We start from the raw sequence: 17655 nt of genomic DNA, 5'->3' as shown, positions 1-17655 counted from the left end.
TTCCATTCCATTCCCTTCCCTTCCCTTCCATTCCATTCTATTCTATTCTATTCTATTCTATTCTATTCTATTCTATTCTATTCTATATTCCATTCCATTCCATTCCATTCTATTCTATTCTATTCTATATTCCATTCCATTCCATTCCATTCTATTCTATTCTATTCTATTCTATTCTATTCTATTCTATTCTATTCTATTCTATTCTATTCTGGTCTATTCTATTCTATATTCCATTCCATTCCATTCTATTCTATTCTATTTTCTATTCTATTCTATTCTATTCTATTCTATTCTATTCTATTCTATTCTATTCTATTCTATGTTCCATTCCATTCCATTCCATTCTATTCTATTCTATTCTATTCTATTCTATTCTATTCTATTCTATTCTATTCTATTCTATTCTATATTCTATTCTATTCTATTCTATTCTATTCTATTCTATTCTATTCTATTCTATTCTATTCTGGTCTGGTCTGGTCTGGTCTAGTCTAGTCTTTTGCAGCTCAGGATTGAACCGTGGAGTCCTTGATGCTTGGTGGTTTCCCTGCAGACATTTCATTACCCAACTAAGTAACATCATCAGTGTGAGTGTGGGGTTTGCTACCTTTTGTCAACCATCTTGACTTGTTTTAGCCTTTACTGCCCATATGGAATCCTCTTCTGGATTTCCCAGAAGTTGCTGGAAAAGTCAGAAGAGGCTATTGTGCTGTTAGCTCCACCAACATGGCATTCAACATGAAGTGAGATGAGCAGCACATAAATTTAATTAATAAATAAAATAAAACGTCAAGGACAGCAGCCCCAACGGGAACTTTGAACCAGCTCGCATGGAAGTAAAGCACCCCTCTGAAAATTTGCCCAGATCTAATATTCTGTGATTTGCCCCCTTCTCGGGAAATTAACATATTTATTTTCAATGAATACATTTTCATGTATAATACATTTACTTATACCTTTTCGTGCTGCCCATCTCCCCAAAAAGGTAACTCTAAAATTAAATAAATAAATGAGAACTTATTTCCTTTCCATTGAAAGGATAGGTTATAACGGCGCTGCATTTACCAAATCCTTTCCACTCCCCACGGACGTTTTGCAGCCAGCTAAACATGGGCTCATGTAGGTGATACCGTTGTCTCCACAAACTGGATCCCAGTGGCTCTCTTCACAGCTGCAGTCAGAGTTGCAGAGAGATAACGGCTTCTCTTTGAAGGACACTTCTTGGATGCTAAAGGAATAATGATGGAGCCATCAGCAATCCCAAGGGGGAAAGATCCAGATAAATAGATCTATATTGTCAGCCAACATAATGCCATCCATGCATAAGAGGGAAGAACTATGGATTGCAGAAGGATAACAACCTTGGAAAATAGCCCAATGCAAGAAGGAGGGATCCCAAAACAGAACAATAAGACTGAATTCTCCCAGAAAGAACACTCTTGAATCTGTTGGATTGGTGATTTTTTTTCCTCTCCTAATGCTGTGTTTTAATTTACTTTGTACTTTTTTTATGGGAAAATCATCCCAGGGAAATCCCAGGGAAATCCTAGTGTGTAGTGGGGTGCCCCGGGGCTCTGTTCTGGGCCCAGTGCTCTTCAATGTCTTCATCAATGATTTGGATGAGAGGATAGATGGGGAACTCATCAAATTTGCAGACAACACCAAGCTGGCAGGAATAGCCAACACTCCAGAAGACAGGCTTAAGATACAGAAGGGCTCTATCTAACAAAATGAAATTCAATGGTGAAAAAAGTAAAGTTCTACATTTAGGCAAGAAAAAACAAATGCACAAGTATAGTATAGGTCAGGGGTAAGCAACCCAAAACACTCAAAGAGCCACTTGGACCCGTTTCCCACTGAAAACAAAACACTGGCAGCTGCAAAACTCTTTTGATATCTAAAATGAAGATAACACTGCATATATCCTTTTTTACCTTTATTATAGGTGTGTGTGTGTGTGTGTGTGTGTGTATACATACATACATACATACATACATACAATAAAGGTAAAAAAGGATATATGCAGTGTTATCTTTGAATCATTGCTAAATGACCGGTTATAAGTCAAGGACTATTTGCAGTTTATTGTTAGAGATGCGGGCGAGCATTTGCTCAAAATATTGCTATTTTCTGATTCTCATCTGGTCATCATTCTGAAGCTCCTGGATAGGAAAAATAAAGAATTCCTAATTGGAAGAATTTCCACTGGGTCTTTTCCAAATTGGAAAGTGTGAGCAACTAGAGAGATTTCAGAAGGATGGACGTCTGGGAAGCCACTATACCAGGGGTCTTCAAACTTGGTCCTTTTATGGCTTGTGGACTTCAACTCCCAGAATTCCTCAGACCCTTGACCTCACCTTGTGACCTGCTGTCCACAATGGACAATAAGGCAGTAAGGTCTAGACCAGGGGTAGGCAACCTTGGCTCTTTTATGACTCGTGGACTTCAACTCCCAGAATTACTGAGTCAGCCATGCTGAGGGGAAAGGGAGAGGTTTCCAAGCTGAGCCATGCCGGCTCAGAAATTCTAGGAGTTGAAGTTCACGAGTCATAAAAGAGCCAAGGTTGCCTACCCCTGATCTAGACAGAGATCTAAGATCTATTCTGTGTCTTTTCTTCATTTAATCCTCTGCATGCTTTTTGCTTATCTCAGCTCTTTTTTTCCCCATGTGTAGATCATGCCCTTTGGGGCTCTCTTCCCCATGGGCTTTTGGGCACTGGGTAGAGGAAGGCACAGTGAAAGGCAGGCCTGTCACACACAACACATTACTACAAAAAAGAAGTTGAGATACTGCAAAAAAGACGTTGAGACTTTGGGGAAAAAAATCAGAGAAGAACAACTAAGATGATCCAAGACCTGGAGACTAAAACATATGAAGAACGGCTGCGGGACTTGGGTTTGGCCAGTCTAAAGAAAAGAAGAAATAGGGGAGACATGATAGCAGTATTCCAGTATCTGAGGGGCTGCCACAAGGCAGAGGGGGCCAGGTTGTTCACCAAAGCACCAGAGGGAAGGACGAGAAACAATGGTTGGAAACTGATCAAAGAGAGAAGCAACCTGGAATTAAGGAGAAACTTCCTAACAGTGAGGACAATTAAGCAGTGGAACAACCTGCCTCCAGACATCGTGGGCACTCCATCACTGGAGGCTTTCAAGAAGATACTGTAACTAGACAATCACTTGTAAGAAATGGTATAGGTTCTCCTGCTTGAGCAACGGGCTGGACTAGAAGACCTCCATGGTCCCTTCCAACTCTATTCTATTTTATTGATCTTTTTGTAAAGAAATAATTACAAGAACTTTCCATTCCCACAATGAGAATTACAAGATGAGATCTTCTCATCTCCTTTGAAAGAAATGCCCCAAGGCTACTTTTGATGGAAATCAAAGTAAGTGAGAAGGAAGGGAAAAAATGTAGAACTTTTCTGCCCGGTACCCTTCTGAGCGAGAGCAATGTATTCAGAATACACTACACGCATTCTAAAACATGCATTATAAAACATGCATTAGCTGCAACTTCCTCCCATCACCCCCAACGATGAACAAGAAGACAAACCCAGAATAGTTGACAGTCAAACCAGCCACTTTAGGCACTTGGCAACTGGCGGCGAAGTAAAACAGGTTTAACAGGAAGGCTGTCACAAAGGTGATGCAGGCAAACTTCGCCATGGCTGCAATTTGCAGTTTGAACCTCTTGATGATGAAACCTCCCAGGAACATCCCCACAATGGTAATAGGTAAGACAATCACACCTGCAAAGGAAAGGGAGCGGTGACATCATCTCACCCGTCACTGAACACAAAACACATTTCCTTCTTCAGAATAACAGTTACCATAACCCACTGCCAGGAGTACCGGTAGCCCTGAACTTACAACCATTTGTTTAGTGAGCATTCAAAGTTACTACGGCACTGAAAGAGTGAACTTACGAACATTTTTCACACCTATGACCACTGCAGCATCCCCATAGGAGCATGATCAAAATTTGCTGGGCAACGGGCATGCATTTATGACCATTGCCATGTCTCGGGGGGGGGGGGGTGTCACGTGATCCCCTTTTTGCGACCTTCTGACGAGCAAAGTCAATGGGGAAGCCAGAGTCACTTAACAACGGTGTTACTAACTTAACAACTGCGGGGATTCATTTAACAACTATGGCAAGGAGGGTCGTAGAATGGGTCAAAACTCACTTAGCAACTGTCTCGCTTAGCGAGGGAAATGTTGGGCTCAGTTGTGGTTGTAAATTGAGAACTACCCGTAGTAGTAACAATATGCCTCATTTTCTCATTACAAAGAAAAGGATGTCTACAGAAGCCACCCAACCCATACACCAGTGGTGGCGAACCTATGGCACGCATGCCAGAGGCAGCACCCAGAGCCCTCTCTGTGGGCACGTGCACTGTTGCCCCAGCCCCGCCTCCTCCCACAGCCCCTTCCTCACCAGCAACCCCCCCGGAGAAGAGTCATCCCTGGGCACGGCATGCACAGAGCAACACAGCCAAGCACATGGCAGCCGGGCAGCAGGGACAAGACTCCGCCCTCGCGCCCTGTCGCACACAAATGAGGCTGCGGGGCGCAGGCGGAGGGCGTGGCCACTATGGCACTGCAGGGCTGCTGGGCGATCTGCTGCAGCAGGCTGTGGAGGTGGTGGATGACTCTGCGGGTGGACAGGGTGGTGGCGGAGTGGGGGCAAAGCGGGAGTGGGGCAGGGGGCAGGACAGGGGGCAGGGCGGGTTTTGGGCACTTGGTCTCTAAAAGTTTCGCCATCACTGCCATATACCATGTGTGCCTGCTTAATCTCATGGAATGTCTATTAGTTTGGTGTAGTGGCTAAGACACTAAATTAAAAATTGAGAGACTATGAGTTCTAGTCCCAACTTAGCCATGAAAGCCAGCAGGGTGACTTTGGGCTAAACACCAGGAGACGGTGAGTTCTAGTTCCACCTTAGGCATGAAAACTGGCCAGGTGACTTTGGGCCAATTACCAGGAGACTGTGAATTCTAGTCCTGCCTTACCTATGAAAGCCAGCTGGGATCTTTGGGTCCATCACTACCTCACAGCATTGTTGTTGTTGTTGTTGTTATGGAGAAAATAGGAGGAAGGAGGTGTATGGATAACAAATGGAAAAGCTTCACCTACCAATAAGAAAGATGGCTCTTGAAACAGCAATGTTGAACTGCTGCTCCATAAACTTGGATTCAAAGGTTATCGTGCCAACCAGAGAATTGTACTGGAAGATTGTAAGGAGCAAGTAGATCAGGAAGATGGGGTTTCCAAACAGCTTTTTCAAAGTAGGAAAGAAATCTGGAATAGCAAAAGGAAATAAAATAAAAGTCTAACCAAATTTACTATTGGGTCTCTTTCGTCCTGAGACTATTTTTTTGTTTTTGTTCAAAATTGTAATTAAAAAAATATGATTTTACAAGTCATTTAATAAGTTGTTAATTAACATGATTGGAATAAAATCATCACAAGGGTTAAGATTTATTGACATGACCTAATCCGAAAGGACTTTGTTGTTAGTTGCGAAGTCGTGTCCAACCCATCGCGACCCCATGGACAACGTTCCTTCAGGCCTTCCTTTTCCTCTACCATCTTCTGGAGTCCATTGAAGCTCATGCCTACTGCTTCAGTGACTCCATCCAGCCACCTCGTTCTCTGTCGTCCCCTTCTTCTATTGCCCTCCATCTTTCCCAGCATTAGACTCTTCTCCAGTGAGTCCTTCCTTCTCATTAGGTGGCCAAAGTACTTGAGTTTCAACTTCAGGATCTGGCCTTCTAAAGAGCAGTCAGGGTTGATCTCCTCTAGGACTGACTGGTTTGATTGCCTTGCAGTCCAGGGGACTAATGGGATATTATAGCTGCAGCAAGACCAGCAGCAGAGTCAAGGTGACACTCTGAGAATTGTTCTCAAAATACTAATCAGAAAGAGATCCCTTCCAAAACATACAGCTTTCAAAACCTGAAACCTATAGGTATGAGATCTACTTGTATGCTTCTTTTTCTAACCATCTATAGAAATCTCTTCAGCTAACTAGGAATTTTGGGATCAACAAGTTTTACAGCACCAATTGAGTTTCCTTCAATCTTTAGAGAAAGGAGCTTTAATACAAGTTTAAGGACTTAAAAACTTCTTTTGCAGCAAAAGCATGATTAGGAACTTTGATTTTGGTATTGTTTTGAATTCTCTTTTTAAAAAAAAAAAAAAAAAAAAAAAGATAGGTTGAGACATTTTAGGCCAGACACTAGAAGAACCAGAAGAATGAAAAATTACAATTAAAGGAGAAGGACAGTTAAATTTCACTTACTAATACAGAATGCAGCAAAGTGTTTTAATATTGGATATATTGAAGGTTATTTGTGAAGAGTGGAACATAAATTAATTTTAAGAAAGCCTGTCACTATAGATCAGGGGTAGGCAACCTTGGCTCTTTTATGACTCGTGGACTTCAACTCCCCGAATTCCTGAGCCAGCCACGCTGAGGGAAAAGGGAAAGGTTTCCAAGCTGAGCCATGCTGGCTCAGGAATTCTGGAGTTGTAGTCCACGAGTCATAAAAGAGCCAAGGTTGCCTACCCCTGCTATAGATACAGCGTTTAAAAGAAGAGGAACCCATTGTACAGAACAAGACAGACTGATCCAAAAGTGTATTTAAAAATGACAGGCTACAAGAATGATATGGAAATAGATGCAAGACTGGATATACAATTGAAACCATCTGATGTCTTAATAATAAAAAAGGATATACAAAAAACAAACCATAGGAGTGACCTGGATAACTTTTAGGCATTGGATTTAATTTGGAAATTTTGCATTTACAAAAAAAACCCTTGTTAAAGCTTTGAAGAATTTTGTGAGAAGGGACAAATACATTTTTAAAAAAACCATCTAGGACATTATTTGAAGGGGATTAAAGACAATATTGTTAAAAGTAAAAGGGAGGAATATAAAGTTGGTTTATTTGATCAAGGTTAAAATAGCTAAGCTGTTATTTCTGCTAATTCTTAATGGATTTTGCTGATTAGGACTGAATGGCAGGAGTTTAAGGATTTGTTTATAGATGAGAGCTGGATATGGGAAGAAGATACCATTTGTTGTATTTTAAAAGAAGGTGATAAATTACTAAAATGGTTTATACTTGTGATGAAGATGGAAGTCATTATATAAAGAAATATATAATTTCTTTTTTTTCTTGATTACCATATGTTCTTATTTTTTGTCTACTTTTCTATTTTTTCTTTCCTGCACTTTCTTTTTTTCTCTTTCCATTTGGTTGTATTAGTTTTTCTCTTTTAATTGTAATTTTTAATAAAACTATATTTAAAAACTGAACATGTTTCCACTCTAAGAAGTGACTCTGGAAATTGAGTAAAATATTGCAGAACACAGGTTTGGCTCAGGACGAGTTGCAAAGCTCAGAATTAGCTACTTGTGAAGAGGTCATTCAATCACCTTTCGCCACTTCCGAAACCTTCATCTTTGGGTGGCCGGGAGCTTCCATTTTGTTCTGGCTGACTTGAGTGATTACATAAACTTCAGTTGACTTCTTAACAACTTGTTCTCCTTCTTGTGGCAAAGAGTAAGGCAGGAACCAGAAAGGAAAAGATGACATAAAACTGGTGGCACCACAGATCAACGTCCCAAGCCACCAAGCACCGACCCAACGTGTGTCTTTGGAATTGATGGTCAGTGTATCTAGGAGAAAAGAAAAAAAAACTTGCATATGAAAGTTACTTATTACATTTTCTATTAAGTATATCCCTCGGGTTCACCAGGACTTAACATTAGTGGTGGTCACATGGCATGTTGAATCTTAAACTTGGTTTAACAACAAACAATTCAGTTCCATTTGCACAGCACCCTATCAGCTCCTCTAAATTTGAGGTCGCTCCATTATCATAAGCAAAGGTTATGTAGTTTTAATTTTGGCTTATTTTTTTTGCCCCTCAGCATGTGCATAACTTGGCCTCTTGCTTAGGTTATCATTCCATTGATTAGGCAAGCCCAGAAAGTGGATTCTTCCAGTAACCAGGTTAAGTAAGTTGTGGATGGTTGTTTTTTTTTTCTTCTATTCAATTGTGTCTGATTCTTGCCGATGGCCTTGTGGTTTTCTTTGTAAGGTTTTTCAGAAGTGGTTTGCCATTACCTCCTTCTCAGGGCTGAGACAGAGTGACTGGCTCAAGGTCATCCAACTGGCTTTGTAGGTGAGGCTAGAAGTCACCATCTCCCTATTTCTAGTCTGATGCCTTAACCACTACACCACACTCACTTTCTGTGGACTAGTCACTTGTAAAAGAAACAACTATATGATGGCTTCATTCAATAGCCTCATTCACACTCAGTGCTAAGGCAATAGCTGGGTTTCCACAACATATTAAATTGCAAGGAAGCAAGCAAGCTTATTTTAGCCTAGTCTAGCTTGTTGTAATCAAGTCATTAGGGAAGGATCTCAAAGACCTACAACAGGGGTCTCCAAACTTGGCAACTTGAAGACTTGTGGACTTCAACTCCCAGAATTCCTCAGCCAGCCATACTGGCTGAGGAATTCTGGGAGTTGAAGTCCACAAGTCTTCAAGTTGCCAGGTTTGAAAACCCCTGCTCTACAATGTGGTCCAAATATTCATTAGTGGTTCTTTTCTTATATCATTCTCTCCTTCCTATACTTATTTAGTCACAAAATAGAAAACTTAAAAACTCAGATTTGTGGGAAAATGGGAAGAGGATGTCAGCTATTCCCAAATGTCTGTTAAATCCCAAAGCATGCTGTTTGATATCATTTGTGTAATGAAATAAATTGATATCATTTGTGTAATGAAATAAAATTGGCACAAAGGACTAATTTGCACCCTCTCATAAAATTAATGTAAAATCAATGCATAGCCTTTTCCAAACTTATGTCAGAAACAATGGATCTGCATTCCTTTGGAGTAATTTCTGGACAGTAATGTTGTCCAACACATCTGAAGTTTGCTAAATGGGACTTCATTAAATCAACGTTTTAAGGTCTGACTAGCAAAAGTCTACCCAACAAAAAGACACACCTGGCTAAGAAGAAACATTGGCTAGGATACTTGTTCCTTACCTGGGTTTACTGCTCCAATGTCAACCCACAAACCAGCACAAAATGCTCCAAGCAGAAAGCCAAGAGATGGTCCAAACATCGCTGTAGACCGCACAATTCCTATGAAAAATAAGTTAACCTAAGTACAGGAACACCTGCAGAACAAGACTTCAAAACAGGTGAGGAATGAGGTCTACAGCAGGTGGCAGCATCAAACCAACTTGGACTGCACACAAAGCTAAGGTGAGGTGAAATTTGGTTAGTACTTGAAGATTACCAGAAAATCCCAGAATTGTACGGTAGACTGGGAAGATCTATCATCTTTCCCTCCCTCCTTCCTTCCCTCCCTCTAGCCGGCCGGCCGGCCATCCATCCATCCATCCATCCATCCATCCATCCATCCATCCATCCATCCATCCATCCATTTATCCATCCAGGGTTGGCAATAGTAATGGCAATAGCAAATTACTTCCATATTATTGCTAAAAAAATAGGCAGGTGTTATTACCTGTAAGGTTGGAAGGATGCATAATTCTATCTGTAAGAGAAGGACTGACAGAGCCAAGAGAGGAGTTAAAAGAGGCATCAGTTTGGAATTGTTACCTAGCCACAAGAGAACTAAGCCCAACTCCTCTTGACCAGAGGTCCCCAACCTTTTGGACACCAGGGACCGGTTCCGTGGAGAGAGGTTTTTCCGCGTGGTTTTGTGTGCTGTTTGCATCCCACGGATGGGGCTTTGCTTGTTTGCACGGCCCGGTTACTGGCATGCCGCGGCCCGGTACCGATCCATGGACCGGAGGTTGGGGACCCCTGTTCTTGACCACTGCTGACCCTTATCTAGTTCTAACCAGGTGCTAAACATTAGTCTGAGAAAATTCCAGGGCTTAGGCTTTAACAATAAATTGGTGATCTGGAAGATCTGTGTGTGTACCTGGTATTTCACACCCGACATTATCTGCATTTTGAAAAATGTGGATGATGGTAATTGCATGTGGGATGACCTTGGGATATAGGGAAAGAGACACAGATTGGGGAGGGGGGACCCACAGCTTTATAAGGGGTAAAGAAAGACAGGAAGGATCCTTCCTAACCTATCAGGCTTTTAAAAGATACGGTGGGGGATATGTACTTTCAAAAGACTTGCAAGATTTTGTTAATGTAAGCCTACAGCAAAGCAGGATTATGTCACAACTACGCCACTACTACTAGACTAATGATTGTTTCTCCCAAATTTCTTTCCAAAATATCCTCTGCTCTCACTCTCCAAAACCTGGCAAAATGCATTTTCGGTGCCAGCAAGAAAAATGGGGTTAGTGTCTCAGAACTAATTTACTGACCATCTGTTGAATTTCTACAGATGGTTTTTAATGCAGACTTACTGAAGAATCCTTGCGATGAAATAGTTTGAACCTACTAAAGGCAAGAATTGAGCTCTCCACCTTCTCCCCACCACCCCGGTGCCTTCCAACTAGGCTGGAATTGTGTCTCCCAGAATTCCCAGTCAATGCAGTCATTGGACAGAGTTGAATTCTGGGAGTTGAAGTCTGAGGGCTGTGATAGCTACAACTTTGGTCCCACCTCAGCTGCAATACTCAAATCAGGAGAGAAAGAATGACCGTCTTTATCTTACCTATATAAAAGGCAGAGTTTTCTTCTGTGGCAAAATCATCAATGTATGACATCCCCAAAGGCATGATAGGTGCTTCCCCAATTCCACGTAGAAGGTTCCCAGCAAACACAAAGACCCACAAATAGGAACTAGCCATTTTTTCACATCCTGAAAGCAAAAGAAGCCCCAAGAGGTTGTGAGGTCCACAACTTGATCCAAAGTAAATCCTTGACTTATGAAGACAGTTGGGACCAGAATTTCCATTGCTAAGACAGGCAGTTGTTAAGTGACCAGCATCCGATTTTACAACCTTTTTTTTAACCACAGTTGTTCAGTGAACCACTGCAGTTGCTAAGTGAATCACATGGTCGTTAAGTGAATCCAACCTCCCCCGTTGATTTTGCATGTTGGAAACCAGCCTGGAAGGGTTGCAAATGGTAATCCCCATGATCCTGGGACATTACAACCATTGTAAATACACACTGGTTGCCAAGCGCATGAACTTTGACCGTATGACTGTGAGGATGCCACGATGGTCATAAGTGTGAGAATCGGTGGTGAACCACTTTTTTTTCAGTACTGTTGTAACTTTAAACGGCCATTAAATGAATGGTTGTAAGTCAAGGATTACCTGTAGCAAGGGTTTGGCTTCACCTATTCCAAACCTTGCAAGCCAACGACATGATAGCAGAGTTCCAATATCTCAGGGGCTGCCCCAAAGAAGAGGGAGTCAAGCTATTCTCCAAAGCACCTGAAGGCAGGACAAGAAGCAACGGATGGAAACTAATCAAGGAGAGAAGCAACCTAGAACTAAGGAGGAATTTCCTGACAGTCAGAACAATTAACCAGTGGAACAACCTGCCTCCAGAAGCGGTGAATGCTCCAACACTGGAAGTTTTTAAGAAGAGACTGGACAGACATTTGTCTGAAATAGTATAGGGTTTCCTGCCTGAGCAGGGGGTTGGACTAGATGACCTCCAAGGTCCCTTCCAACTATTCTATTCTATTCTATTCTATTCTATTTTATTCTATTCTTCTAGCAAATGTAATAACCATTGCAAAAGCAAGGTCTTAGACCTGAGATAATTTTGATGGATGGCAGGAGAGACGCTTCCTCACAAGTCCTCAGTAAGTACCATCTCCTCTCTCTCCCCCCCCTCCAATAATAGGCACAAGTAACTCTGGGGGAGAATAACAGAATAACAACATTGGAAGGGACCTTGGAGGTCTTCTAGTCCAACCCCCTGCTCAGGCAGGAAACCCTATACCATTTCAAACAAATGGTTGTCCAATCTCTTCTTAAAAACTTCCAGTGTTGGCGCATTCACTGCTTCTGGAGGCAGGTTGTTCCACTGGTTAATTGTTCTGTCAGGAAGTTTCTCCTTAGTTCTAGGTTGCTTCTCTCCTTGATTAATTTCCATCCGTTGCTTCTTGTCCTGCCCTCAGGTGCTTTGGAGAATAGCTTGACTCCCTCTTCTTTGGGGCAGCCCCTGAGATATTGGAAGACTGCTATCATGTCCCCCCTCGTCCTTCTCTTCATTAAACTAGACATACCCAGTTTCTGCAACCGTTCTTCATATGTTTTAGCTTCATCTATTTTAGAAGAGTGGCACTAATTTCTCTCAAGAGACAAATAATTAACATCACCTGCTTGCTTCATTTCAAGAAACCTATCAAGTCCAATATAGCTTCTGAGGCTTTTCCAGCTTATGTCCTTAAACCTAGGAGTGTTTGTTACATATCTTGAGTTTTTAATGAGCCCACTCTAAACAAGGAAGTTTACTTAGATTGTAAGGGCAAAAAACCCCAATCAAACTGGAAAATCGTGGGATGAATTGGGAGACAAACAAGGACAATTCATAAATCATTTTAAAGAGTACATTTATGGTGTAACGAATCTAAAAAGTGATATCATTTTTCCAGTCTTGATTGTGGATGCTTAACGAGTGCCCAGAAGTGGGGAACTATGATCCCTTTATGACTCGTGGACTTCAACTCCCAGAATTCCTGAGCCAGCCATGCTGAGGGGAAAGGGAAAGGTTTCCAAGCTGAGCCATGCTGGCTCAGGAATTCTGGGAGTTGAAGTCCTATAGTTCCCCACCCCTGATAAATGAAGCAAGGTTCCCTCCCCACAGACACACACAAAGGCCCAAGGTCACTGGAAACTTTTTACTTACCAACTGCAGTTGTGTTGTGGGAACTTTCGGCAACAGTGTAGTCATGGGGAGAGGCTGAGGCACAGGCTGAAACACTTGTGGACGAATTGGCCAAGGAAACAGCGATACTTTTGTAATTGTAACTGCAGAACAAAAGCCAGGGTTATGGGACTGGAAAGTTAAGCCTTTCCTTGCATCATTATTTGAGAAAGATAATCTCTGCATGGGTCTAATTGATGGTTGTGTGGATACGTGGTTTGGGTTGAGTGCGCGTGCCAAACCCAGGAAAATCAAACATAATGACTGTGCTCATGTAACATGTCCAAACAGATTTCTAATATAAAAAGTATTTTGTTTTGAGGTTCCCCTAGGTCCTACTCTACATACTATGTGGAGCTTCCTCCTACGTTATTTTCTCAGGATCCTTGTAAGGAGCAACAATATCAAATGAATTAAATTATGTGGTTTAGGTGTGTATGTGAATGAAGATTTAATGCAGAGACTGCTCCTGATCCAAGATTCTACCCACTCAGCACACTGTCTACAAAATTGTTACATATATAGGTAGTCCTTGACTTACAGCAGTTCATTTAATGACCGTTCGAAGTTACAACGACACTGAAAAAATGTGACTTATAGCCATTTTGCATAGTTACGACCTTTTGCAGCATCCCCGTGGTCACGTGATCAGAATTCAGATGCTTGGCAACTGGTTTACACGTGTGACCTTTGCTGTGTACCAGGTTTGTATGATCACCTTTTGCAACCATCTGACAGGCAAAGTCAATGGGGAAGTCAAATTCACTTAACAACCAGGTTACTAACTTATCATCTGCAGTGATTCACTTCACAAATGTCTCACTTAGCGACATAAATTTGGGGCTCAATTGTGGTCATAAATTGAGGACTACCTGTATTTACACAACGGTTAACTATACCTTAAAAATTTAATGGTTGCAAGGTTACTTTCAAATGTAGGTATGGGTCTGTGTATGCATGTGTCAGAATCTTCTAGAAACCCACTTCATTAGCTCAGTCCATGATCAGCAGCATCCATGGAGGTGGGGGAGGGAGTTAAAATTGTCAAAATGGCAGACTGGGCATCATGGTGGAAGCCCCCAACATATACACTGATATTGTACACATCTTCAAAAGAAGTTGGGCTTGCAGACAAACACACCTTCCAAGGGCACCAGACTTTATGATCCAGCGGATTACATAAAATCAAAAAAATTATATAATTCACAGACTAGGTCAAGTGTTTTTCCCAGTCTTCATATAATGTTACTCAATAATATCCATCCATCCAGTCATCTATCTAAAGACAGCCACGGTGTGGGACCCTAGTCTCAAGTTTGAGTTGAGATCCCCTCAAACCAGTTTTTGCCTTCTCCACATGGGCTCCTGGGAGCCTCTCTATTAGACAGAAATAAATAAAGATATGAAAGAAGAGTGAATGAGTTAAGGAAAGGGGCAGAACAAGAACTTCATGCCTAGGAGGGGTTGATGAGATCATCACAAAGGGAGAGGTGAGAAGTTTAGAGAATCATAGGTACTCCGTTTTGGACATTTCGTGGATAGTGTTGTGTGTTTTCCCAGCTTCGTATAGGCTTCTCAGATTCCACGTACCAATTCGTAGTTTTGGGTTTATCATGCTTCTAGCAGACTGGGAGATTCTTAGCACCCTTGCCCCATTTAAGGGGTGCCCTACTCAGGGCCATTGTTAGGTTTGCCACCATTAACGTGATTTTCCTGGGAAATGTATAGTGTAGTAATCTTCCCTTTGCTTTCTACACCGTTGTGCAAGTGGCTGCCACCACACCATGTGCTGTTCTTCTGAAGCCGTTCCAACCAATATGGTCTCCGCCTTCAGTCGATACTGGGCAGCCAGCTGGCGAAATCTAAGGGACTGGTTTGGACAAAACTCAGCAGCACTTTTTCGTGTGGCTGCTGATAAAAACAGGATCGACAACATGATCGCCAACATCCGATAATGGATATGGCAGAAGAAGAAGAAGAAGAAGAAGAAGAAGAAGAAGAAGAAGAAGAAGAAGAAGAAGAAGAAGAAGAAGAAGAAGAAGAAGAAGAAGAAGAAGAAGAAGGAGAAGGAGAANAAGAAGAAGAAGAAGAAGAAGAAGAAGAAGAAGAAGAAGAAGAAGAAGAAGAAGAAGAAGAAGAAGAAGAAGAAGAAGAAGAAGAAGAAGAGGAGGAGGAGGAGGAGGAGGAGGAGGAGGAGGAGGAGGTGGTACTCCATGAAGTAGTGTGTGCCTATAAGGAAAGAGATGATGGTTTCCCAGGGTAGAAAGACATAGAGACATATTGTATAGTGAATGTTGTTGGTGTAACTTGCATGTTACTTAATGAGCTGAAAAGGATTTCTCTTAATTCCTATCCTTCATTTCCTGTGCTTATGATTTCTTAGTCCTTGCTTTGCTGTGCAGAACACAGCTTACCTGAAAGTAGTGAATAAGTATTTATCTATTTATATCCTGCCTTTATTATTTTTACAAATAACTCCATGCAGTGAGCGTATTCAACATACCTTCCTCCTCCTATTTTCCCCACAACAACCCTGTGAGGTGGATTGAACTGAGAGAGAGAGAGGGACTGGCCCAAAGTAACCCGGCTGGTTTTCTTGGTGAAGGGGGGACTTGAACTCATGGTCTCCCACTCTCTAGCCTAGTGGCTTAACCTGTAGACCACTGGAGAACAATGGAAGTTATGAGATATGCCTCAGTATGGCTAGATTCATACCATCCATTTAATTTCAGTACTGGATTTACCTATTTCCTGGCTCCTAACATATTATAACTCTATTCATAATATAACAAGTCCATTAAAGATTTATTAAAAATCTAGAAACCTGATTGGTTCTAACACTGGCTAGTCCTTGATTAGGCCTTGTGCATATTTTACCGTTTTGTCCAAATCCTGCCCTGTTTACTTTCTGATGAACTGAATTTTGCAAAACAAGAAAGTGAGTTATTCCAGGAACCACACACAAACCACATGCTGTCTTTAATTAGAAAGTAACCTAACCGTCCGGATCCGTACAACAAGTCACACCTCAATTCACCTAAAAGAGAAAGAAGCAACAAAAACGAAAAACCCACTGTTCCTCAGATTGACTCAGGTGACCTGACTGTAGCTTTTGAGGTAGAACGAGATTTTTTTTTTTGCAAGTCAAACAAACTGTACTTACTGTCCCATGATAAAGTGTGGCATCGCTGACAGGAAGGATCCAAAGGCCATAATTAGAGAACCTGTTGCAATCACTTTGGGGCGGTGAACTCTTGGTCCAAGATAACTCACCAGAACCATGATCAGTAAGTTTCCTAAAATCAGAAGAAGAGACGTGAACAGCCCTCTCAGGGAAAGAAAGACCTGCGATAGTGGCGAATAACTGTCGCTTGGATGTAGGATAAGGGTGAAGGTTTGTTCTCCAAGCTTGTGGGGCAGGTTTCTGAATGTTTCATTACCAGGCTAGGTAACACCTTCAGTATTTAGGGCAGGGGCCTTCAAACTTGGCCCTTTTATGACTTGTGGACTTCAACTCCCAGAATTCCTCAGCCAGCGTGCCTGGCTGAGGAATTCTGGGAGTTGAAGTCCACAAGTCATAAAAGGGCTAAGTTTGAAGACCCCTGATTTAGGGGATGTCTTGTCAGTGCTCTTCTGTTTATGAAGGCTTCAGGTGTGGGTGTGTTAAGTGATGGTCTTGTGATGGGACAGGTGTGAGTCTTCAGTGAGAGGCTGGTGATGGGTCTTGTGATGGGGAGGTTACATCCGGTCAGGGTCATTGGGAGGTGAACCGCTGTGGTGTTAGGGGGAGGAGACTCGCATGGGTTGGTTGAGCGTTGGTGTGTGGTTGATTTGGATTCTGAGGGGTTTGTACGCTGGTTGTAGGTCAATGTGTTTGTTGATGAATTGCTTGTGGATGCCAGAAGGAAGGCCTTCTCTGGCCAACCTGTAACTTCAGCACCCCAGCACGAGTCAACCTACCTATCTCAAAGCTCCCGTCAATCAAGCCAACCACCGACGACGAGATCTCAAATCTCCGCTCAATCTGAGTCATCATGCTCTTCATGTAGCTTCCTGAAAAAGTTTTGGCAAAAAAAGAAAACGCCAGCGCTCCAAGAAATATCTAAGATGAAAACAGAGATTCAAACAGTGAGCTGGCAAAGGAGCTGTTGCTAGAAAGTTGCTAGAGGTATCTCACATTTCTAACGCCATAGAGAGCATTTTTACTATCCAGTCAAAGGCCCACGGGCAAGCGAAATGCCCATGGTAAAAATTAAAAATTGAAAAATAAAACAATAAAATAAACAATGTGCATGATCAGTCTTCAAAGGAAAAGAGCACCAAAGAGCTTTAAGTTGTTTGCAGAACATAGTTAGGGTGGACACAACCTAATTTCCACCAGGGGGCTGTTCCAAAAACCTCCCACCACGAAGGGCTTCCTGGCCTCGCATCCCCCACTCCTCCCCAAAGTGGGAAACTACAAAGACCTTTTCCTAGAACCATCATATAGGTTGGACTGATATTACAGATAGTCCTCAACGTACGACCACAACTGACTCCATAATTATGCTTCTAAGTCATGACAGCCATGAAGCAGGACACCACGTGACTATGCCTGATCTTACAACCTTTTTTTTGGTGGCAATCATTAAGTGAACACAGGGATCATAAAGCAAACGCAGTGCTCCTAAAGCAAAGACCACAGTCGTTAAGTGAATCCCCTGTCCAGAATGGGTGTTTAAATGCCCGTTTCCAGCGAAATATGTTATAAATCACAGTCACGTTGCATGGATTCTGCAAAAGGCTGTA

General features: G+C 42.0%; 1 protein-coding gene across 1 annotated transcript in view; it reads right to left on the bottom strand.

The window, feature by feature from the left end:
- The window catches only part of LOC107293893 (solute carrier organic anion transporter family member 1C1-like), a 22073-nt gene extending 5146 nt beyond the window's left edge, over positions 1 to 16927 (bottom strand). Inside the window, exons 1-9 of the mRNA XM_029285487.1 lie at positions 16828 to 16927; positions 16031 to 16163; positions 12895 to 12971; positions 10694 to 10873; positions 9085 to 9183; positions 7455 to 7697; positions 5144 to 5308; positions 3560 to 3755; positions 1069 to 1231 (exon numbers count right to left, since the gene is read on the bottom strand). Coding sequence (XP_029141320.1) covers positions 1069 to 1231; positions 3560 to 3755; positions 5144 to 5308; positions 7455 to 7697; positions 9085 to 9183; positions 10694 to 10873; positions 12895 to 12971; positions 16031 to 16163; positions 16828 to 16912 — 1341 coding nt within the window. The 5' untranslated portion in view covers positions 16913 to 16927. The remainder of the gene's footprint in view (positions 1 to 1068; positions 1232 to 3559; positions 3756 to 5143; positions 5309 to 7454; positions 7698 to 9084; positions 9184 to 10693; positions 10874 to 12894; positions 12972 to 16030; positions 16164 to 16827) is intronic.
- Positions 16928 to 17655: the final 728 nt, after the last annotated feature.

Source organism: Protobothrops mucrosquamatus, unplaced genomic scaffold, assembly GCF_001527695.2.
Source record: "Protobothrops mucrosquamatus isolate PMUCROS unplaced genomic scaffold, P.Mucros_1.0 scaffold1761, whole genome shotgun sequence".
In the NCBI taxonomy this organism is placed as follows: domain Eukaryota; kingdom Metazoa; phylum Chordata; class Lepidosauria; order Squamata; family Viperidae; genus Protobothrops; species Protobothrops mucrosquamatus.
Note: the sequence above shows the minus strand (reverse complement) of the source record. Positions and strands in the feature narration are given on the sequence as shown.